This window comes from Salvelinus namaycush, chromosome 8 (assembly GCF_016432855.1).
Source record: "Salvelinus namaycush isolate Seneca chromosome 8, SaNama_1.0, whole genome shotgun sequence".
NCBI lineage: Eukaryota > Metazoa > Chordata > Actinopteri > Salmoniformes > Salmonidae > Salvelinus > Salvelinus namaycush.
Window position 1 is genome coordinate 26034766 of NC_052314.1, and position 25010 is coordinate 26059775.

Here is a 25010-nt window from a genome sequence, read left to right on the forward strand (position 1 = left end):
TCAAATTACCATGGCTGTTATCCATCACAATAGTAATATTAATTTATGCAACATGCAGCAATCCACGGTATAGAAGGGACAGTATCAACTGCACTGCAGTTCTCATGACCCGCTGCTCTTTTTTTCCCCTAACTCAAACTAACCCTCAAATCCTTTCAAATAAAGCAATGTACATAATTAGTCAGATGCACTAGGACTAAAACATAGGCAACAAACGTGAGCTGGTAGATTAGTCAACTCACACTGCACATGTGGAAATTACTCTCCCAGTATGGATGTTTGGTGTGCACAGACATGCAGGACTAGGGTTTAATATTTTCCCATCCCGAGAAATAACTTTTCTCCCCGGTAACCCGGTATTTCCCGCCAAAACCAGAAGTGTCCTTCAAAAGTATTATAAAGCATATAAATATGTCTGTATTTGATTAGAGCTTTGATCAGCATAAATTCTAACCTGATGCTACCTGAGCCTGATGAGCCATATATTAAATAGATTTTATTAATTACATTTAATGAGCCCAAGCCAAAATTATTGTGCCCTTATCCAGTACATGTATCATACAGGCTACTTACTGCACATTACGCACAACAGAAAAAGCCCGTAGATATAGCTAGCTATATGTTCTCATTTTGTTACGTTACAGCCTTATTCTAAAATTGATTCAATTATTTTTTCCCTCATCAATCCACACACAATACCTCAATGACAAAGCAAAAACAGGTTTTTATAATTTTTTACAAATCTATAAAAAATTCTATAAAAGTAATTATCACATTTACATAAGGATTCAGACCCTTTACTCAGTACTTTGTTGAAGCACCTTTGGCAGTGTTTACAGCCTCAATTCATCTTGGGTATGACACTACTAGCTTGGCACACCTGTATTTTGGGATTTTCTCCCATTCTTCTCTGTAGATCCTCTCAAGCTCTGTCAGGTTGGATGAGGAGTGTCGCTGCACAGCTATTTTCAGAGCTACCCAGAGATGTTTGATCAGGTTCAAGTCCGAGCTCTGGCTGGGCAACTCGAGGACATTCAGAAACTTGTCCCGAAGCCACTCCTGTGTTTTGGCTGTGTGCTTTGGGTCGTTGTCCTGTTGGAAGTTGAACCTTCGCCCCAGTCTGAGGTCCCGAGCGCTCTGGAGTAGCTTTTCATCAAGGATCTCTCTGTACTTTGCTCCGTTCATCTTTCCCTCGATCCTGACTAGTCTCCCAGTCCCTGCTGCTGAAAAACATCCCCACAGCATGATGCTGCCACCACCATTCTTCACCGTAGAGGTGGTGCCAGGTTTCCTCCAGACTTGACTCTTGGCATTCAGGCCAAAGATTCCAATCTTGTTTTTATCAGACCAGAGAATCTTGTTTCTCATTGTCTGAGAGACCTTTAGGTGCCTCTTGGCAAACTCCAAGTGGGCTGTCGTATGTCTTTTACTGAGGAGTGGCTTCCGTCTGGCCATTCTACCATAAAGGCCTGATTAGTGGAGTGCTGCAGAGATGGTTGTCCTTCTGGTAGGTTCTCCCATCTCCACAGAGGAACTCTGAAGCTCTGTCAGAGTGACCATCAGGTTCTTGGTCATCTCCCTGACCAAGGCCCTTCTTCCCTGATTGCTCAGTATGGAAGGGCGGCCAGCTCAGAGTCTTGGTGGTTCCAAACTTCTTCCATTTAAGAATGATGGAAGCCACTGTGTTCTTGGGGACCTTCAATGCTGCAGACATTTTTTAGTACCCTTCCCCAGATATGTGCCTAGACACAATCCAGTCCCGGAGCTCTACGGACAATTCCTTCGACCTCATTGCTTGGTTTTTGCTCTGACATGCACTGTCACCTTATCGACAGGTGTGTGCCTTTCCAAATCATGTCCAATCAATTGAATTTACCACAGGTGAACTCCAATCAAGTTGTAGAAACATCAAGGATGATCAATGGAAACAGGATGCACCTGAGCTCAATTTTGAGTCTGATAGCAAAGGGTCTGAATACTTAAATAAAAAACAGAAATATGTTATTTACATAACACATTTGCAAAAAATTCTAAAACAGTTTTTGCTTTGTCTTTATGGGATATTGTTTGTAGATTGAGGGGAAAAAACTATTCAGTCAATTTTAGAATAAGGCTGTAACAAAATGTGGAAAAGTGAAGGTGTCTGAATACTTTCCGAATGGACTGTATATTGGATGCTGTAATCTCACAGTATCCCTTTAATGTTGGTATAGCCAGAGCCCAAAAAACTAAACAAATAAACATACAGTGAGGCAAAAAAGTATTTAGTCAGCCACCAATTGTGCAAGTTCTCCCACTTAAAAAGATGAGAGGCCTGTAATTGTCATCATAGGTACACTTCAACTATGACAGACAAAATGAGGAAAAAAAATCCAGAAAATCACATTGTAGGATTTTTAATGAATTTATTTGCAAATTATGGTGGAAAATAAGTATTTGGTCACCTACAAACAAGCAAGATTTCTGGCTCTCACAGACCTGTAACTTCTTCTTTAAGAGGCTCCTCTGTCCTCCACTCGTTACCTGTATTAATGGCACCTGTTTGAACTTGTTATCAGTATAAAAGCCACCTGCCCACAACCTCAAACAGTCACACTCCAAACTCCACTATGGCCAAGACCAAAGAGCTGTCAAAGGACACCAGAAACAAAATTGTAGACCTGCACCAGGCTGGGAAGACTGAATCTGCAATAGGTAAGCAGCTTGGTTTGAAGAAATCAACTGTGGGAGCAATTATTAGGAAATGGAAGACATACAAGACCACTGATAATCTCCCTCGATCTGGGGCTCCACGCAAGATCTCACCCCGTGGGGTCAAAATGATCACAAGAACGGTGAGCAAAAATCCCAGAACCACACGGGGGAACCTAGTGAATGACCTGCAGAGAGCTGGGACCAAAGTAACAAAGCCTACCATCAGCAAGGGCATTGAAGATGAAACGTGGCTGGGTCTTTCAGCATGACAATGATCCCAAACACACCGCCCGGGCAACGGAGTGGCTTCGTAAGAAGCATTTCAAGGTCCTGGAGTGGCCTAGCCAGTCTCCAGATCTCAACCCCATAGAAAATCTTTGGAGGGAGTTGAAAGTCCGTGTTGCCCAGCAACAGTCCCAAAACATCACTGCTCTAGAGGAGATCTGCATGGAGGAATGGGCCAAAATACCAGCAACAGTGTGTGAAAACCTTGTGAAGACTTACAGAAAACGTTTGACCTCTGTCATTGCCAACAAAGGGTATATAACAAATTATTGAGAAACTTTTGTTATTGACCAAATACTTATTTTCCACCATAATTTGCAAATAAATTCATAAAAAATCCTACAATGTGATTTTCTGGATTTCTTTTCCTAATTTTGTCTGTCATAGTTGAAGTGTACCTATGATGACAATTACAGGCCTCTCATCTTTTTAAGTGGGAGAACTTGCACAATTGGTGGCTGACTAAATACTTTTTTGCCCCACTGTATACAGTGGGGAGAACAAGTATTTGACACACTGCCGATTTTGCAGGTTTTCCTACTTACAAAGCATGTAGAGGTCTGTAATTTTTATCATAGGTACACTTCAACTGTGAGAGACGGAATCTAAAACAAAAATCCAGAAAATCACATTATGATTTTTAAGTAATTAATTTGCATTTTATTGCATGACATAAGTATTTGATCACCTACCAATCAGTAAGAATTCCGGCTCTCACAGACCTGTTAGTTTTTCTTTAAGAAGCCCTCCTGTTCTCCACTCATTACCTGTATTAACTGCGCCTGTTTGAACTCGTTACCTGTATAAAAGACACCTGTCCACACACTCAATCAAACAGACTCCAACCTCTCCACAATGGCCAAGACCAGAGAGCTGTGTAAGGACATCAGGGATAAAATTATAGACCTGCACAAGGCTGGGATGGGCTACAGGACAATAGGCAAGCAGCTTGGTGAGAAGGCAACAACTGTTGGCGCAATTATTAGAAAATGGAAGAAGTTCAAAATGACGGTCAATCACCCTCGGTCTGGGGCTCCATGTAAGATCTCACCTCGTGGGGCATCAATGATCATGAGGAAGGTGAGAGATCAGCCCAGAACTACACGGCAGGACCTGGTCAATGACCTGAAGAGAGCTGGGACCACAGTCTCAAAGAAAACCATTAGTAACACACTATGCCGTCATGGATTAAAATCCTGCAGCGCACGCAAGGTCCCCCTGCTCAAGCCAGCGCATGTCCAGGCCCGTCTGAAGTTTGCCAATGACCATCTGGATGATCCAGAGGAGGAATGGGAGAAGGTCATGTAGTCTGATGAGACAAAAATAGAGCTTTTTGTTCTTAAACTCCACTCGCCGTGTTTGGAGGAAGAAGAAGGATGAGTACAACCCCAAGAACACCATCCCAACCGTGAATCATGGAGGTGGAAACATCATTCTTTGGGGATGCTTTTCTGCAAAGGGGACAGGACTACTGCACCGTATTGAGGGGAGGATGGATGGGGCCATGTATCGCGAGATCTTGGCCAACAACCTCCTTCCCTCAGTAAGAGCATTGAAGATGGGTCGTGACTGGGTCTTCCAGCATGACAACGACCCGAAACACACAGCCAGGGCAACTAAGGAGTGGCTCCGTAAGAAGCATCTCAAGGTCCTGGAGTGGCCTAGCCAGTCTCCAGACCTGAACCCAATAGAAAATCTTTGGAGGGAGCTGAAAGTCCGTATTGCCCAGCGACAGCCCCGAAACCTGAAGGTCTGTATGGAGGAGTGGGCCAAAATCCCTGCTGCAGTGTGTGCAAACCTGGTCAAGAACTACAGGAAACGTATGATCTCTGTAATTGCAAACAAAGGTTTCTGTACCAAATATTAAGTTCTGCTTTTCTGATGTATCAAATACTTATGTCATGCAATAAAATGCAAATTAATTACTTAAAAATCATAATGTGATTTTCTGGCTTTTTGTTTTAGATTCCGTCTCTCACAGTTGAAGTGTACCTATGATAAAAAAAATTACAGACCTCTACATGCTTTGTAAGTAGGAAACACTGACGATTTTGCAGGTTATCCAAAACTTGTTCTCCCCACTGTATATGTCCAGCAAGCTATTCTAGTCTAGCTTTTCTTGCATGGGACTCCAAGAGCTAAGGAGCGTTTTTTTAACGAGAGGCCAGCGGAGCACAGGTACTTGCGTATTGCGCAAGAGACAAAGGCTATAAGTTAGAAGCATATTATGCATAACCCATCATTAATTAGTTAAAATATAAGGCTAATATTCACTAGAATCTATTACCTAAAAGAGAGAGGCTAGAATATATATATATATATATATATATATATATATATTATGCTGTCAATCTAGAACAGGATAATCTATTTTGGATGCAATTTGAATGGAGAGAGAGTGACTGCGAGAGAGTGTTTGCGTGTGCACTGATTTTAAAGCAACGATATTCAAGTGACTCTGCAGCTGCAATAATTGTTTTATCTTTACAATTAAAAAACAAGGTGACACCAAAAGGCAGCTAGAGATGGGTAAATTAGACAGGCATTCGGTCTTTATATTGCTGTAGCATAGGCTATGCCCATACTGAGATGGGCTGTCTGTCCCCACCCTGAGCGTTGATTCATCATGCTGAGACCATTAAGAAGCCAGATTTAGACATTGCATGATCCCGCAGGTGAAGAAGCCGGATGTGGAGGTCATGGGCTGGTGTGGTTACACGTGGTCTGCGGTTGTGAGGCCGGATGGACGTTCTCTAAAACGACGTTGGAGGCAGCTTATGGTAGAGAAATTAACATTCAATTCTCTGACAACAGCTCTGGTGGACATTCCTGCAGTCAGCATCCCAATTGCATGCTCCCTCAACTTGAGACATATGTGGCATTGTGTTGTGTGACAAAACTGCACATTTTAGAGTGGCCTTTTATTGTCCCCAGCACAAGGTGAACCTGTGTAATGATCAGGCTGATTAATAAGCTTTTAGATATGCCACACCTTATTATCTGTGTACGTGACAAACTTTGATTTGATTTGAAAAAAGATGTAAGCAAATTAATCTCTCTTTAGCAAAGTAAATCTGCAATTCTGGAGCCCTATTTTGACAGTGAAATTAGGCTATAGTCAAGCCAAAATTCAAGCCAATCACTGATGGGCCTAAATTTAACACATCCAATCTAAAAGTTGTTCTTAAATCAGACCATCTCAATAGCACTGTGAATTACATACATTTACATTTTAGTCATTTAGCAGACGCTCTTATCCAGAGCGACTTACAGTAGAGTGCATACATTTTATTACATTTTTTACATTTTTTCATTACATTTTACATACTGAGACAAGGATATCCCTACCGGCCAAACCCTCCCTAACCCGGACGACGCTATGCCAATTGTGCGTCGCCCCACGGACCTCCCGGTTGCGGCCGGCTGCGACAGAGCCTGGGCGCGAACCCAGCCCAGCCTGGGCGCGAACCCAGAGACTCTGGTGGCGCAGCTAGCACTGCGATGCAGTGCCCTAGACCACTGCGCCACCCGGGAGGCCATACATTATTCCTAATTTCTTCTATTGTGTGAAGCCGTAACACAATTTTGGTCGGACCCAATCTTGGGCTGGCGCCACACACTGAAAATGTTGGTGGCAGTGGGGAAAAGTTAGTCTGGAGCCTTCCTATACTGTTAAATGGATAACATGGGTTCATGGTAAGCCTATCACAACATTACATTTTTAAAGAGAATGCAAGTGCCATGATCCCACAGGAAAGTTATTTTAATGCTTCTGAGTTAAAGGGATACTGTGAGATTCTGGCATTAAATATACGCTAGCGTACCTGTAGACTTCCAGTCATTGCGCTAACGCTAGTTAGGTGGTTTCGCAAGCCAATGCTAATTTCCTTCATACTGCACACAGAGACATAAAAGGGTCGATGCATTTTGAGAAGTGTAACTTGGTACCACAAAAGTTTGATTTCACCTAATTTTAACATTCTCTCCTTAAAAAACTAGTTTTCCCATCTCAAGAAGGTAAAAAAGACAATATGAAGTGCCAAATAAAGTGACAGCGTTGACTGTAACATTTCTTCTTAAATAAGACATAAATCCCCTTGCGACAGGGGGAATGGAAGCTTGTTGTGTGCAACAGGGAGTGGCAATTGAATGCAAGTGTCACAAAAAAAAAAATGTTAAAACATTTCTAGCTTGTCTATGTGTAACAGTGTTGATGTGTTATGCTCTACTCGTTCAGTTTTTACACCACAAAACACCAGAAAATGGCCAAAAAGAGTAGAACCAGCTCACCTTCTTCTACTCTATGATTTGGCTATTAGATGTTCAGTGTTTCTTTTGAAAAAATATATTTAAAAAGGAATAGTTTCACCATATTATAACAAGAGTTCAATTCACATAACAGGGTTGACCTTAAAATGAGGGACAGACGTAAATTAATCCCTAATTACATTAAATAAGTAATCGTCTTCAGAAATTACTTTTGTCAAAGCAACAAAATTAACTAGGGCTTTAAAATGATGTTGAAACATGCCAAAACTTGGGGATTAAGTGGGTTTAAATTACACAAGGTTGATGCATTTTGGCACTTTAGCAAGCCTTTATTCATATAAAAATCTGATTGAATTACCACTGTGGTCTAAATTAAATGGCACTAAATGGAATAACAGGCTTTTAAAATTCAATTTTGGTGCACAATTTCTACTTAAAATATCGAAGGAATGCAAAAGGCAGTTTTTTTTGGGGGGGGGGGGGGGGGGGGGGGTTACCCCAAAATGTTATCCACCAGTTCATCTGACTCTGGGTAAGTAGAAAAATGTCTTAATTCTAACTTCCTCTTAAGAGCAGCAGGTAGCCTAGTGGTTAAGAGTGTTGGGCCAGTAACACAACGGTCCCTGGTTTGAATCCCTGCACTGATTAGGTGAAAAATCTGTCGATGTGCCCTTGAGCAAGGCACTTAACTCTTATTGCTCCTGTAAGTCGCACTGGATAAGAACGTCTGCTAAATGACTAAAATGTACAATTTTAATTGTCAGAATCTCACAGTATCCCTTTGTTGGTATAGCCAGAGCCCCAAAAACTAAACAAATAAACATATGTTTTATTTGCAGCAGGGGGAAATTGCATCAAAACAAATGATTCAATTCCAATGCTTTATACCACCAGTGATGAACAATGTGACATACCTGTGTTGAACTGCTTGCCCTCATCTCATAAACTGAGGAAAAAATGAAACCTCCCCTTTTCAGGACCCTGTCTTTCAAAGATAATTCGTAAAAATCCAAATAACTTCACAGATCTTCATTGTAAAGGTTTTAAACACTGTTTCCCATGCTTGTTCAATGAACCAGAAACAATTAATGAACATGCACCTGTGGAACGGTCGTTAAGACACTAACAGCTTACAGACGGTAGGCAATTAAGGTCAAAGTTGTGAAAACGTAGGACACTAAAGAGGCCTTTCTACTGACTCTGAAAAACACCAAAAGAAAAATGACCAGGGTCCCGGCTCATCTGCGTGAACGTGCCTTAGGCATGCTGCAAGGAGGCATGAGGACTGCAGATGTGGCCAGGGCAATAAATTGCAATGTCCGTACTGTGAGACGGCTAAGATGGCGCTACAGGGAGACAGGACGGACAGCTGATCGTCTTTGCAGTGACAGACCACGTGTAACAACACCTGCACAGGATCGGAACATCCGAACATCACACCTGCGGGACAGGTACAGGATGGCAACAACAACTGCTCGAGTTACACCAGGAACGCACAATCCCTCCATCAGTGCTCAGACTGTCCGCAATAGGCTGGGAGAGGCTGGACTGAGGGCTTGTAGGCCTGTTTTAAAGCAGGTCCTCACCAGACATCACCGGCAACAATGTCGCCTATGGGCACAAACCCACCGTCGCTGGACCAGACAGGGCTGGCAAAAAGTGCTCTTCACTGACGAGTCACGGTTTTGTCTCACCAGGGGTGATGGTCGGATTCGCGTTTATCGTCAAAGGAATGAGCGTTATACCGAGGCCTGTACTCTGGAGCGGGATCGATTTGGAGGTGGAGGGTCCGTCGTGGTCTGGGGCGGTGTGTCACAGCATCATCGTACTGAGCTTGTTGTCATTGCAGGCAATCTCAACGCTGTGCGTTACAGGGAAGACATCCTCCTCCCTCATGTCGTAACCTTCCTGTAGGCTCATCCTGACATGACCCTCCAGCATGACAATGCCACCAGCCATACTGTTCGTTCTGTGTGTGATTTCCTGCAAGACAGTAATGTTAGTGTTTTGCCATGGCCAGCGAAGAGCCCGGATTTCAATCCCATTGAGCACGTCTGGGACCTGTTGGATCGGAGGGTGAGGGCTAGGGCCATTCCCCCCCCCCAGAAACGTCTGGGAACTTGCAGGTGCCTTGGTGGAAGAGTGGGGTAACATCTCACAGCAAGAACTGGCAAATCTGGTGCAGTCCATAAGGAGGAGATGCACTGCAGTACTTAATGCAGCTGTTGGTCACACCAGATACTGACTGATACTTTTGATTTTGACCCCCCCTTTGTTCAGGGACACATTATTCCATTTCTGTTCCACATGTCTGTGGAACTTGTTCAGTTTATGTCTCAGTTGTTGAATCTTAAGTTCATACAAATATATACACATGTTGACAGTGAGAGGACATTTCTTTTTTTGCTGAGTTTATTTAAACACAGTACATTTCCTTGAGCGGAAACGTGTTACTCTACCCAATGAAATCATAGAACACATTGTACATCAACTTCTTGTAATATGGCAATGGAGTGTGTGCGTGTGCGTGCTCCCCATACACCCCAGCAGTGGCAGAGTTCAGAACGAGCCCAGCCCACAGACTGTCTTGGTATTATGTAACATAGTTTAATATGTGATGTAAGGATCTTGAATAATTATCCACCTGGTTTTTGATTTTCACTTTTCCAAAAGAGAGCCGAGAGAGGTTTTTATTAGAGTAGATGTGTTTTCAGAGCCACTTGGTTCCAATCGCTGGCAGAGAAGAATACGTGACTGCATTCCTCTGCACAGCAACACATACCCTCTTTCTCCCCCCCTCCCTCTCTTCTTTCTCATCCTGTCTGTGCCAGTTGTCTGTGTGAGGTTTGTGTCAGGACATGCCATGCCAGGCTCAGTTGGGTCCAGGTGAGGGGTGTGGTCCAGTACCAGGTGTGTGTGTGGGAGAAAAGTGTTGGCAGCCAGGTGAGGATGCTAGAACTACAGCCAGGTGTGATGGAGAGATTACCAGGGCAGGACACTCAGGACAAACAAAAAATCAGACTAGTCCTTGCCTGCTCTGCTGGATACCATGTATCAGTCCAGAGAATAGGGTGTGTGTGCACTAAGTTGAAACAAGCTCTGTGTGTGGGCTTGTGAATGTATCAGTAAGAACAGCAGTACCAGCCAACGAACTGCCCCACCTTCAACAGAGTTCACATTCTGTTTGTGTGTTGACATTCACTTGTTTTTTTTCTTTCTCTCCCCTCCCTCAGAGTTCAGTCGCAGGTTGATGAGGTCATCGATGTGATGCAGGAGAACATCTCCAAGGTGATCGACAGGGGAGAGCGACTGGAGGACCTGCAGGACAAGTCAGGTGAGACTCAAGTCATTTTCAGATCTATATATTAATATCTGCAGAACTAAGGGGCCTTGTGGTTAGTGTCCGCCCTGAGATTGGAAGGTTGGGCTGTTCCTAGTACATCATTGTAAATAAGAATTTGTTCTTAACTGACTTGCCTAGTTAAAACTTCTTATGGCTGCATCCCGCTACCGGGATCGATATGACAGCAGCCAGTGAAAGTGCAGGGCGCCAAATTCAAACAACAGAAATCTCATAATTAAAATTCTTCAAACATACATGTGTCTTATATCATTTTAAAGGTAATCTTGTTGTTAATCCCACCAAAGTGTCCGATTTTCAAATATGCTTTTCAGCGAAAGCACTACAAACGATTATGTTAGGTCACCACCAAACCACAATAAGCACAGCCATTTTTCCAGCGAAATATAGTAGTCACAAAAAGCAGAAATAGAGATACAATTAATCACTAACCTTTTATTATCTTCATCAGATGACACTCATAGGACTTCATGTTACACAATACATGCATGTTTTGTTTGATAAAGTTCATATTTATAACAAAAAATCTGAGTTTACATTGGCGCGTTACATTCACTAGTTCCAAAAACATCAAGTGATTTTGCATAGCCACATCGTTTCAACAGAAATACTCATCATAAATGTAGATGATAATACAAGTTATACACATGGAATTATAGATATACCTCTCCTTAATGTAACCGCTGTGTCAGATTTCAAAAAAACTTTACGGAAAAAGCAAATCATGCAATCTGAGACGGAGCTCAGAACAATAGCCAAATTAGCCGCCATGTTGGGGTCAAAAGAAACCAGAAAATACATGATAAATGTTTCCTTACCTTTGATGAACTTCATCAGAATGCAGTCCTAGGAATCCCAGGTCCACAATAAATGCTTGATTTGTTCGATAATGTCTGTTATTTATGTCCAATTAGCTACTTTGGTTAGCGCGTTAGCGGTAAACAATTCCAAAGTCACAAAGCGCATCCACTATAATGTGACGAAATGTCCAAAAGTTCCGTAACAGTCAGTAGAAACATGTCAAACGATGTACTGAATCAATCTTTAGAATGTTGTTAACATCTTGAATAACGTTCCAACCGGAGAATTAGATTGACTTCAGAAGAGCCGTGGAACGGAGGTCCTCCTCATGTGAAGGCGCGTGTTCAATGCGTGGTCACCTCATGGCAGTGATTACTAATTCCTGTCTCCTTCGGCCCCCCCTTCACATTAGAGTCATCAGACAAAGTTGTATTGACTGTTGACATCTAGTGGAAGCCGTAGGGAGTGGAAACTCATCAATATCTCACTGTAATTTCAATGAGAGCTTGGTTGAAAATCTGCCACCTCAGAAACAATTCAAACAGGAAGTGGAACTTCTCAGGTTTTTGCCTGCCATATGAGTTCTCTTATACTCACAGACATAATTCAAACAGTTTTAGAAACTTCAGAGTGTTTTCTATCCAATACGAATAATAATATGCATATATTAGCAACTGGGACTGAGGAGCAGGCAGTTTACTATGGGCACCTCTGTGCACCTTTCATCCAAGCTACTCAATACTGCCCCTGCAGCCATAAGAAGTTAAATAAAGGTTAAAAAAATAATTGGGGAGTAGAAATGGGACCCAATGCATCTCTGCTTGGCATTCAGCATTAGGAGATAGATTGGTGTTAAAGCCCTGCAATAAATAGACTTGCGTTCCGGCGGTGTACTTGTACATCAAATTTCCTCACGCTACAGAAACAGGACATAGGCTACTTACTTACTCTGACACACCACCATCTCTAGAGACTATTATAAAAACACTCTAGACTCCTATCTTACATAAACAGGTCTGATAGGAAGGGAAAGGGAAATTCCTCAGTGTCCCCAGCCGGAAGTTTGTACAAGGAAGAAACCATTCCTGAAATTCCATGACCTGGAATTCTGACTGGGCCATTAGTCACCCTCTACAGGCGCTCATATCCCGCTGGGAATTCTACTCAGTCACTCCAGAATGGGAATAAGACAAGGCCTACTCTCACTCCTGACTGCTCTTCTCTGGTTATCATGGATCGGAGCCAAATGTGGCGATGGCATGCAGAACACACACCAGATGCAGGGTTTAGACGGGCAGGTGTGGCAACTATAAAGGAAGTAAATGGAGTCTAGTCTGTACTGTGGTAATAGTGATTATTATTAGAGCTGTCTTTAGTAAGGATGTTTTTCAGCTGGGGCATTAAGGAGGTGTTAGAGGATGTGCCCTGGCTGATCGCTAATTTCCAGGACGTTGGGAAATGCCTTCAAAACCGGCCACTAGGAGCAACAGTGAGCGCTATTAGCGTCAAGTAGGCTTGGGTTTTGTTAGTGTTGAAGACTCTGGATCAGAAGGTTGTGCGTTCGATCCCAGTGATGGACTCTAGTCTTTTTTGGGGGGTTTTAATCCTATCCCAAACCTTAATCCTTAACCTTCTAAATTTGACGTTTGGAGAAACTTTGACATTTTGATGTTTGGAGGAACGGAACAATACTGAGCAGGAAAACTTCAATCTGTTTTACCTCATTTCTACCGGCATGTCACATGCAACAAGAGGAGAAAAAAAACTCTAGACCACCTCTACTCCAAACACAGAGATGCGTACAAAGCTCTCCCTCGCCCTCCATTTGGCAAATCTGACCATAATTCTATCTTTCTGATTCCGGCTTACAAGCAAAAACTAAAGCGGTAGTGGTCAGATTACACAGATGCTAAACTACAGGATTGTTTTGCTAGCACAGACTGGAATATGTTCCGGGATTCATCCGCTGGCATTGAGGACTATACTACATCATTCACCAGCTTCATCAATAAGTGCACTGATGACGCGTCCCCACAGTGACCGTACGTACATACCCCAACCAGAAGCCATGGATTACAGGCAACATCCGCACTGAGCTAAACAGTAGAGCTGACAATTTCAAGGAGCGGGACACTAACCCGGACGCTTATAAGAAATCCTGCTATGCCCTCTGACGAACCATCAAACAGGCAAAGCGTCAATACAGGACTAAGATTGAATCCTACTACACCGCTTCTGACGCTCATCGGATGTGGCAGGGCTTGCAAACTATCACGGACTACAAAAGGAAGCCCAGCCGTGAGCTGCCCAGTAACACGAGCCTACCAGACAAGCAAAATGACTTCTATGCGCGCTTCGAGGCAAGCAACATTGAAGCATACATGAGGGCACCAGTTGTTCCAGGACAACTGTGTGATCACGCTCTCCGTAGCCGATGTAAGTAAGACCTTAACCCTTGTGTAGTATTAACATTCTGTATACTCCACTTGTCCTAAGGGTAAAAAATGACCCGCATTCACCAAACCCCTCAAATAAATCAGCTTAATTGAATTTTAAACACCAAATCTATTTTGAATGAAGAAACAACCTGTCATTCATCACAAACTTTGTGAATATCTGGGTTTTCCCTCTTCACAATGCAGAAAGACTGCATTTAATCAGTGGACATCACTCGTTTCATTTACAACACACCTGTCATAATTGTTTTATTTACTAAAGTATAGGTTTATTATTATTATTACTATTGCTAAAGGTACTGTATAGGTGTAAACAATTTTTTTAGCAAGAGATTTCACTTGTATAGCCTAAGAAAGTAGCAGAAATGTGCAGAACGTAGGTTTGAATGCATTTTATTGAAAGGAAACAAGTCTTGTACTTTTTTGGCAACATATTGATATATTGTTATATACTGTACAATGAGGAATTCAACTACAAAATACAAGTCTTCTCCCATTTTTTGAACCATTGCCCCCACCCACAAGGTGTATAAACAACAACAATAAATAAGAATAAAATAAGATAATAGATACAAAACAAAAGCGTGAAGAACATAAATCAATCAACTCTAATTAGTATATGTAGGACAGTAAGCAAGTGTGTGTGCATGGACTTTGCAGATCAATTTCTACATGTGCAGCACATAGTATTTGTTTTACAGTCCTTCTTTGGGGGGCAGAATTGGAATCTCCTCCTCTTGCCTGCCCCAGCTGCAGCCTCAGGTGGATTAAGACAAGATTCAGCCCCTTGACCAGCTTTCACAAGCACTGCAGAGGGTGCTGTGCTGGGGAGGCGCTCACTTCTTTGAATGTGTGGGGTTACAAGTGCCTTTCCCAGCTGCTCCAGGAACACCCTCCTCTTGTTACGCTTATCAGGCATCCAGGTAGGGTTGATCTTGTTCCATATCACAAAGGCATTGTTTGAGGACACATCAATGACATTATGGAAGATGACCAGGGGCCAGCGGGCAGTCATCCTCCTGCAGCTGTAAGTTCCAATCACCTTGTCCAGGTTGTCTTGTTATTTCTAACTGTGCCAACCATGGTGATCTTCCTCTTCAGGAGCTGCTGGCTGAGTTTATAAGAGGTAAAGAAATTGTCACACGTGACATTGTGCCCCCTCAGTCCATCTGTCACATCAAGCACAACCCGCATCCTCTGGTTCTTCTCCGGGCCTCCGCTGGTCGGCTTCCCTGTGTAGACTTGCATCTTCCAAGCGTAGCTGGATTGTGCGTCACAGGCCACCCATATCTTGATGCCATACTTTGCTGGCTTGCTGGGCATATACTGCCGGAAAGGACAGCGACCTTTTGACAAAAGAGATTACAATCCGTAATTAGTATCAGTGTCACAGAAAACAATCACATAAATCAATGATATTACAGCAATACATAATAAAATTAACTGTGAAAATCACTCATTACAGATATGAAGAAAAAAAATGTACCCCTGAATGGAGCCAGTTGCTCAGCTACTGTTACTTCAGGCCCAGGGCTGTAGAGGTATGGCAGACGCTCCACCCACTTCTCCCAGACCTCTCTTATGGCCGCCAGTTTGTCTCTCACACGTCTTGCAGGTCTTGACTCAAGGTTATCAAATCGTAGCATTCTTGAGAAAGTGTGAAAGACTTTCAGTGGCATCGTGGCATGGAAAATCGCCCTTCCACTCTCTGCATCCCAGAGACTACATGTAGCCTCGCCTCGGGACCTATACACACCCGCTAAGATTAGCAGCCCTATGTAGGCATGCAGGTCAATCTCATCCATCCTTTTCAAGTTGTCTCCATATTTACGGAAACCCTCCAAATCAGTCATCTCCAGGATGATTTTTTTTATGGCTGGTTTGATGAACATGTAGAATGTTGAGGCGATGTCCTGGGCAACTGCATGTCTTGTGGGCCCTGGGGTCATCCTTATGACATGTTGTGCTGCCATCCTGGTTGTCATATGGTGAGAAGGACCATGTTATTTTCTGTTCTTTGACAAAAATGTCTCTTTCAGCTTGGGGGATTTCTTCATCTGAAGATGATGCATCGTGCTCTGAGTTGTATTCTTCCCCATCTTCTTCTTCAGATACCTCCTCTTCTAAATCATTGTGCTCTTGTTCCTCCTGGACATCTGAAAAAGTCAGACCTGTTGAGTACTGAAACATGTACGCATGGCTTCAGCAAAGAGAGAACTATAGTGCAGCACCTTTATAGTCTCTGACTGCATTGCCCATTAGTAAACAATGCTTTCAAGAAATGTTTATTTTGTCTGAAATTTTTATTTTGTCTGTTCAATCAGTAGGCCATATAATCTGTGTGTGTTTGTTTGTGTGGTTTGTTTGTTTTGTTAATGATTTTATAACTGCCGTGTCAAAAATGACTCTTAAGATAATCTTTAGCCTGGTGGTGTACAGCTTTCATGGAAATATGAACGAAGGCGATGTTTCACTTTTTCTAATGGTAGAGTCACTAGGAAAAGTCATAAAATTTCAGTTGAAAAAATATCATTTAGGGGGTTTTCTCCGCTGTTAAACATATTATTTTTGACCCTTAAGACGACACCGGTTAAACAGGTCACAAGGCCGCAGGGCCAGACGGATTACCAGGACGTGTACTCAGAGCATGCGTTGACAAACTGGCAAGTGTCTTCACTGACATTTTCAACCTCTCCATCACAGAGTCTGTAATACCTACATGTTTCAAGCAGACAAACTTATGCCCAAGAACGCCAAGGTAACCTGCCTAAATGACTACCCGTAGCACTCACCTCTGTAGCCATGAAATGCTTTGAAAGGCTGGTCATGGCTCACATCAACACCATCATCCCAGAAACCCTATACCCACTCCATTTCGCATACCACCCCAACAGATCCACAGATGATGCAATCTCTATTGCACTCCACAGTGCCCTTCCCCACCTGGACAAAAGGAACACCTATGTGAGAATGCTGTTCATTGAGTACAGCTCAGCGTTCAACCCCATAGTGCCCGCAAAGCTTGTCACTAAGCTAAGGACCCTGGGACTAAACACCTCCCTCTGCAACTGGATCCTGGAATTCCTGACCCCAGGTGGTAAGGGTAGGCAACAACACAACTGCCACGCTAATCCTCAACACGGGGGCCCCTCAGGGGTGAGTGCCTTGTCCCCTCCTGTACTCCCTGTTCACCTACAACTGTGTGGCCAAGCACGACTCAAACACAATCATTAAGTTTGCCGACGGCACAACGGTGGTTGGCCTGATCACTGACAACAATGAGATGGCCTATAGGGAGGAGGTCAGAGACCTAACCTGTACCCCCCGCACATTGACTCGGAACAGTGTATATAGCCACGTTATTGTTAATTTTTTTAAACTTTAGTTTATTTAGTAAATATTTTCTTAAATCTTATTTTTCTTAAAACTGCATTGTTGGTTAAGGGCTTGTAAGTAAGCTTTTCACGGTTGTATTCGGCGCATGTGACATACAATTTCATTTGATTATTATAACAGCCTTTCCACTAGATGTTGGAACATTGCTCCAGGGACTTGCTTCCATTCAGCCACAAGAGGTCGGGCATTGATGTTGTGTGATTAGGCTTGACTCGCAGTCGGCGTTCCAATTCATCCCAAAGGTGTTCGTTGGGGTTGAGGTCAGGGCTCTGTGCAGGCCAGTCAAGTTCATCCACACCGATCTCGGGAAAAAAACATTTCTGTATGGACCTTGCTTTGTGCATGGGGAAATTGTCATGCTGAAATAGGAAAGGGCCTTCCCCAAACTGTTGCCACAAAGTTGGAAGCACAGAATCGTCTAGAATTTCACTGTTGCATTAAGATTCCCCTTCACTTTAACTAAGGGGCCTAACCAAACCATGAAAAACAGCCCCAGACCATTATTCCTCCTCCACCAGACTTTACAGTTAGCACTATGCATTGGGGCTGGTAGGTTTCTCCTGGCATTCGCCAAACCCAGATTTGTCCGTCACATGACATCAAGTTTTTATTGTCACGTGCACAAGTACAGTGAAATGCCTTTCTTGCATTAGAGGAGAGTGGTTCGCCACGAGAACAGGAGATCTCTGCACGCTCCGCTTAGCAGCGTTCATGTCCCTGCCAACACACAGAATGTCAAACAACTGTCTGACTCCAAATAGAAAGAGAGATTAGGTTGCCCCTGTCATACCAAAGTTTGTTTTGAATCTGAGTGAGTGAGGTTTGAGTTTATTTGATTTGATACAGTACAAAGCCATTAAATCATTGAGGATGACAAACAAAAGTTTAAAAACGTATTTCCATTGTGGTGTTCATGAAAATCCATGAAAACAAAATATACTCAAGATTATAACATGAAAACAAAATACATCTCAAATACATCTCATCAGTAGGGACGAAACCGTAAAAGGAATACAATATATTAGCATGTAACATTCATTGAAATGAAAACAGTTCTTTAAGCCTGTGCAGTGTTAAAGCATTTTGCCCATAAACCATTTCTTAAGGTTTCTCTCAAATCTCCTCAGTGTAGGGATGGATTTTATATGGTTTGGTACACCATTCCATTCCTCAGCACCAATGTTAAGGAAATAACTTTTTCCAGGTCTGATATTGGCAACACTGGCTCCTGAGTTTATCTGTCATGTGTTGGTCTAGTTCACATAACAAGTATGTAACAGAGCATTTTTCCTTCTCACTTTGTGTTTGGAACCAAACAGGATAAATTCTGTCTTGCCTAAATGCAGAGAGTTTGTTGTCGGATAACCACATACTGACTTTAGTCAGTTCGCTGCTTAGGGTCTTTTCATCGGTCTTCTTATTCTTATGTGAAACCAGGAGGGCAGAATCATGCGCATACAGGAACAGAGAGCACGAACCGGCAGAATCCATGTCTTTGATGTAGAGCAAAAAAGCCCCCAAAATAGTCCCCTGGGGGACACCATATTTAATCTCCTTAGCATCAGACAGTGTCCCGCCCATATCCACTCTTTGGACCCTATCTGTTAGGTATGACTTTACCCATAATAAGAAGATGGTGCAAAAACCAATTGCTTTCAGTTTGTACAACAACATATCATGCTTCACAGTACCAAATGTTTTTTGTAGTTCAAGCATGACCATCCCACAGAAGTTGCCCGTGTCAATTTCTTGCTTGATAAAGTATCGTAAACAAGTGTTGGTAGAATAGGATTGTCTTCAACCGGACTGAAGGTCATTATGAAATGTCTTGGTCATCAATGTACATTATGATCTGTTCATGGAGTGCTTTTTCTAAAACCTTTGACAACACGGTCAAGATTGACACTGGTTTGTAGTTCCCTTGTTCAACTTCGCTTCCTTTTTTGTACAAAGGAACAACTTTTGCATGTTTCAACTCTCGTAGTACCTTTTCCATGTTGAATGGAAACATTGATGATATTTTTTACGTAAGGTCGGATACGATCAGCAGCATCGCTCAGGAATCTAGCTGGCATGTTATCCAGTCCTGTGGCTTTCTGTTTCGTTTGTTTAGCTCTTTAAGCATCTTTGTAACATCTGAAGTTGAAACCTGGGAAAATGCAAACTGTCCTTCAGAGATGCCCTTGGCTGAATAATAGATTTCAATATGATGCTTTCCAAAGTTGCCAGAGCACTCTGAGAGTTGGTCAACGAGGTTGAAATTATCAGCCACTTGTGCTCTGTCAAAGGTTACAGTAACATTGATGTTTAGTTCAATGCTGTTTGACTTTGTTTTTCGCTTGTTGCTAGTGCCTAGGTCCAGTTCAAGTCTTCCAGAGCTCCCTTGGGTCGTTTTTTTATGGATCTTGCTCTTATAGAAGGACTGTTTCGCTTCGTCAACCAGCCTTTGTCATATTTTATGTTAATTTTCCTAGTGCAGGTTATTAAGAAATAGTCACTCATTCCATATGCAATTACACCACTTTGGGATATCTTGTGATTATCTGATACCATAATGAGATCAATGGCAGTATGACTGGTGTCACAGATTCTTGTGGGCTCATTTATCAACTGAGCCAAATAATGTTTTGCAAAAGTTAGACAAGGCCTTATACAGGGGGCAGCTCGTTTTCAGTACATCAGTATTTGCATCACCCAGTAGAATCACTTCAGAGTTTAGAAAGTCACAGTAGGCAGTACACACATTTTCAAGGATCTCATAAAAGTCACTCTGGTCTGAAGGTCTATACAGAGCCCCTACAAAGATTGGTTTGCTCTTAGGTAATAATATTGGTAGTTATAAAGGCTGGTTTACAGTTGGTCTATCAAAATGTCTGTATACAGTTGTCGCAGTGACCTCATGAACATTCTATTGTCATCTGACATCACCCTGTGTTCAAAATAGCATATTTTCTCAATCTGATTTACCAATCAAACCAACTGTTTCAAAATGAATTTAGTAAATGTCAACCTAGCAAGTCGGGCAACTGAAAGCAACTTTCTAAACAATGTTTTGGTTAGTTGCTAGCTTGTTCAAATAATGACCAGAGTATAGCTGACAACGTCTTAGTCTTAGCTACTTTTTATTCATTGTTACAGGAAAATAAACCCACCACAACAACATTATTTACAAGGTAATGATGGCGAGCTTACTCAAAATAGCTTAGTGTGATGAAATAAAAGTAGGTCATTCTGAGAATCTGAGAACTCCTGCACCGTCTTGTCACAGATGAATTTGGTCTTGTTGCTGTAGCAGCCCAGTAACCACGACAATGGATATTGCGACAGTTGCAGAGACATTTACTTTTTTGTCTGTGCAACAAAGAAACCAACAGTCTACAGACTTTCCACCGGAGTATAAATTAAATGTCCTTTTGACCAGCAATACTTGTCGCATTCTATTTGTCTACAGACATGTCATTAGACCAAGTATAAACCGCCGTTAAGTCATAGAAACAGAGAATACAACACACAGACAGCTCCTATCACATGTTGTTTACACGTTTCCTTCTGTTTCCTTCTGTGTCTCCCTGCCCCCCTCTTCCCTGTCTGTCCCCCACATCCCCTCTCTCTTCTCATCTTATCTCCCTGCACATGTGTGTGTCCTGTGGTCATATGACCTTCCAGAGAGCCTATCAGACAACGCGTCAGCCTTCAGCAGCCGAGCCAAGCAGCTGCACAGGAGGATGTGGTGGAGAGACATGAAGGTGAGTCAACGTGTGTGTGTGTGTGTGTGTGTGTGTGTGTGTGTGTGTGTGTGTGTGTGTGTGTGTGTGTGTGTGTGTGTGTGTGTGTGTGTGTGTGTGTGTGTGTGTGTGTGTGTGTGTGTGTGTGTGTGTGTGTGTGTGTGTGTGTGTGCGCGTGCGTCAGTGTCTGTATCCATGTATTGCTTGTGTAATGCTTGTATCTGTCTTCCACAGATGAAGGCCATCATAGCTCTGGTGGTGGTCGTTCTGCTACTTATCATCATCAGTGAGTATAAGCCTGAACAACACGTTATTGTATTGGTCAAGAATATAACCACACTGATTCAACTCATAGCACTAAACACACATCTCTCTCTCTCCCTCTCTCTCTTTCCCTCTCCCTCTCTTTCTCTCTCTCTCTCTCTCTTACTCTCAGTTCCAGTGATCTTGCGGTATCGCTAGTGTTTCACCAGGATGAGGAAGAATCTCTCAATCCTTCTCCTTCTCTTCCTCCCATTCTCCTGCACAAAGTCCTCCACACCAGCTAGGGGGCACCATCTGCCCATAACCACAGATCTAGGATCAGCTCACCCTCTCCCAATGCTAACCTTTACCGTTAGGATGGAAAACACAAAACTGACCTAAGATCAGTGTTTACTAGGGACCACTTCATCCTACTCTGTGAGCCAGGGGCAAGGGTGACACAGGAAGCATTACGTTGGTGTTACATAAGGGTTGGGTTTGCGTCCCAAATGATATCTTATTTAGGGAATAGGGTGTCATTTGAGATGCTGCCTGTGTCTCAGACACCTAATCAAACTAAAGGAGAACTCCATTCAGTACATAATACATATCAGCTAGTCATTAAGGTTAAGTTTCATATTATGTAGTCAGACTGATTCTAATGATAGTGAGACTTTCAGTCAATCTGTCTGCTCCAGTCAGTCCATCAGCAGCTTAGAAACCGGTTATACAGGACTTGCAGCACACCAAAATATTTGGAGATTAAGAATGGAACCCCTACTAGCACCACCTCCCATCTCACATGTTTAGAATGCTTTCAAGCCAAAACTGAAAATGAGGCAATGGCTAAATCTTAATACACTACAGTGGCCTCCTCTACTTGTTTCATTTTCTTCACCCAGTTTGATCTGACACTAGCGGGACTGGTTCAAGCCAGTGAGAGGAAGCCACTGTGGAGTATTGGGACATGTGTTACTGCTTGGCCACTGCTGATCTCATTTCCTGTTAGTAACACTATGCTAGCTGTCTCTCTCCAGATGGTTGAATTTTACTGTTTCTCTGATATTGAGTTCTGTTGGAAGGTTAACGTGAAGCTTATGAATGTCTGCTGCTATTCCCATTACCCCTGAGGAGCTAAGGGACAGACACTGTTCATTCCACTGCAAATGCTGGAGGCGTCTGGTACCACTTGTTTATTCTGTGTGTGTGTGTGTGTGTGTGCGTAAGTGCGCATGTGTGATTTTCCTAGTCTGCCCTGTACTGAGATTGCGTGCCCTCGGTATCCAAACATGCACGGCTTGTGATGCAGGTCACCAGTACTGCCACACCACAGCAGCATAACATTTGATTAACACTTGATTTAAATCAGAAATATTCAATCTGGTTTGCTTATTTCCTTATAAAATCATAGTAGGCCTATAATTTAGCCACAGAGGATCACTATATATATATTTTAATAGCCTAGCTGTGGATTGTAGCCCAATAACAAGGTATAGGCTACAGCCAGGAATGTGCTGCAAATCTGCCAGTAAACAGCATGCAGACAACAGGCCTTTCGCAATATTTAAAATAGTCGCAGGAAAACTGCTTGGATTGGATAGCAAATGGCTCCTGCTGAAAAGAGAAGACTAATCTGTCTGCTGTAGGAAACCAAAATAGTTTAGCAACTTCCAAAAAGGCGATCAAGTGACCATTGTTTACAGGTTAGAGATAGGCTTTCGGCATGACAGCATCAGCCATTGCGACTAGTGAGCTGTGCATTATTTCTCATTGGGTAAGTCAGTGAAACTGGAAAGCTTTTTTAAGACTCATTTCTTCATATTGTACAATATGTGTGTCTCCACACACCTAGACCTAGGCTATTGATGGATTCAAGACGTTTTTAATGATTTCAGTGTCAAAGTAGACTGTCATTTCGATCATTTTTGCGGTCCTTAAAAAGATTCTGCCAAAGTCTGCAGTCATGTAAAATGACGTAGAATTGCATGAAATGCGTTTACACAAGGCCCAATTTCTCCCGCCTCTACTGCTCTATTCCACTACGCAAATGCGATGATATGCATGCAATGCTTTATTACACTGAACAAAAATATAAATTCAACATGCAGAAATTTCAGTTCATAGTTCACATAAGGAAATCAGTCAATTTAAATAAATTCATTAGGCCCTAATCTATGGATTTCACATGACCGGGAATATAGATATGCATCTGTTGGTCACAGATACCTTTAAAAAAAAAAAATGTATACATTTTGTTTTATTTACCCCCCTTTTTCTGCCCAATTGTCATGATTACAAACGTATCTCATCGCTGCAACTCCCCAATGGGTTCGGGAGAGGCGAAGGTCGAGGCATGTGTCCCCTGAAACGTGACCCGCCAAACCGCGCTTCTTAACACCCGCCCGCTTAGCCCGGAAGCCAGCTGCACTAATGTGTCGGAGGAAACATCGCCAACGTCAACTGACGACCGAGTCAGCCTGCAGGCGCCCGGCCCACCACAAGGAATCGCTAGAGCACGATGAGTCAAGTATATGTAACAGTATAACTTTAAACCGTCCCCGACACGGGCGCGAACCAGGGACCTTCTGCACACATCAACAACGGTCGCCCACGAAGCGTCGTTACCCATCGCTCCACAAAAGCCGCGGCCCTTGCAGAGCAAGGGGCAACACTACATCTAGGTTTCAGAGCAAGTGACGTAACAGATTGAAACGCTAGTAGCGCGTACCCGCTAACTAGCTAGCCATTTCACATCCGTTACATATAGTCCCCCCCCGGCCAAACCCTACCCTAACCCGGACAACGCTGGGCCAATTGTGCGCCGCCCTATGGGACTCCCGGTCACGGCCGGTAATGACACATCGAACCCCAGGCTGTAGAGACGCCGCAACACTGCAATGCAGTGCCTTAGACCGCTGCGCCACTCGGGAGGACCCCACAGATACCAGATACCTCGGGGGGGGGACGTGGATCAGAAAACCAGTCAGTATCTGGTGTGACCACTATTTGCCTCATGCAGCTCGACACATCTTCTTCACATAGAGTTGATCAGGCTGTTGATTGTGGCCTGTGGAATTTCGTCCCACTTCAATGGCTGCGCAAATTTGCTGGATATTGGCTGGAACTGGAAGACGCTGTTGTACAAGTTGATCCAGAGCATCCCAAACATGCTCAATGGGTGACATGTCTGGTGAGTATGCAGGCCATGGAAGAACTGGGACATTTTCAGCTTCCAATAATTGTGTACAGATCCTTGTGACATGGGGCTGTGCAGTATAATGCTGAAACATGAGGTGATGGTGGTGGATGAATGGCACGAAAATGGTCCTCAGGATCTCGTCAAGGTATCTCTGCATTCAATTTGCCATCGATCAAATGTAATTGTGTTTGTTGTGCGTAGCTTATGCCTGCCCTTATCATAACCCCACCACCATGGGGCACTCTGTTCACAACGTTGACATCCGTAAACCGCTCGCCCATACGACGCCATACACGCTGTTTTCCATCTGCCCGGTACAGATGAAAACGCGATTAATCTGTGAAGAGCACACTTCTTCAGCGTGCCAGTGGCCATCGAAGGTGAGCATTTACCCACTGAAGTCAGTTACGACACCGAACTGCAGTCATGTCAAAACCCTGATGAGGACAACGAGCACGCAGATGAGCTTTCTGCCAGTTTGTGCAGACATTCTTCGGTTGTGCAAACGGTTCTGGGCTGGCATGGTTACACGTGGTTTGCGGTTGTGAGGCCGGTTGGACGTACTACTAAATTCTCTAAAA

The 25010-nt window shown here is 43.2% G+C and overlaps 1 protein-coding gene across 1 annotated transcript in view; it reads left to right on the plus strand.

The window, feature by feature from the left end:
• The window catches only part of LOC120052560 (vesicle-associated membrane protein 4-like), a 33073-nt gene extending 9276 nt beyond the window's left edge, over window positions 1-23797 (plus strand). The window contains exons 5-8 of the mRNA XM_038999542.1: window positions 10482-10582; window positions 20929-21008; window positions 21222-21273; window positions 21424-23797. Of these exons, the coding sequence (XP_038855470.1) occupies window positions 10482-10582; window positions 20929-21008; window positions 21222-21273; window positions 21424-21449 (259 nt within the window). The 3' untranslated portion in view covers window positions 21450-23797. The remainder of the gene's footprint in view (window positions 1-10481; window positions 10583-20928; window positions 21009-21221; window positions 21274-21423) is intronic.
• The last annotated feature ends 1213 nt before the right edge of the window (window positions 23798-25010 follow it).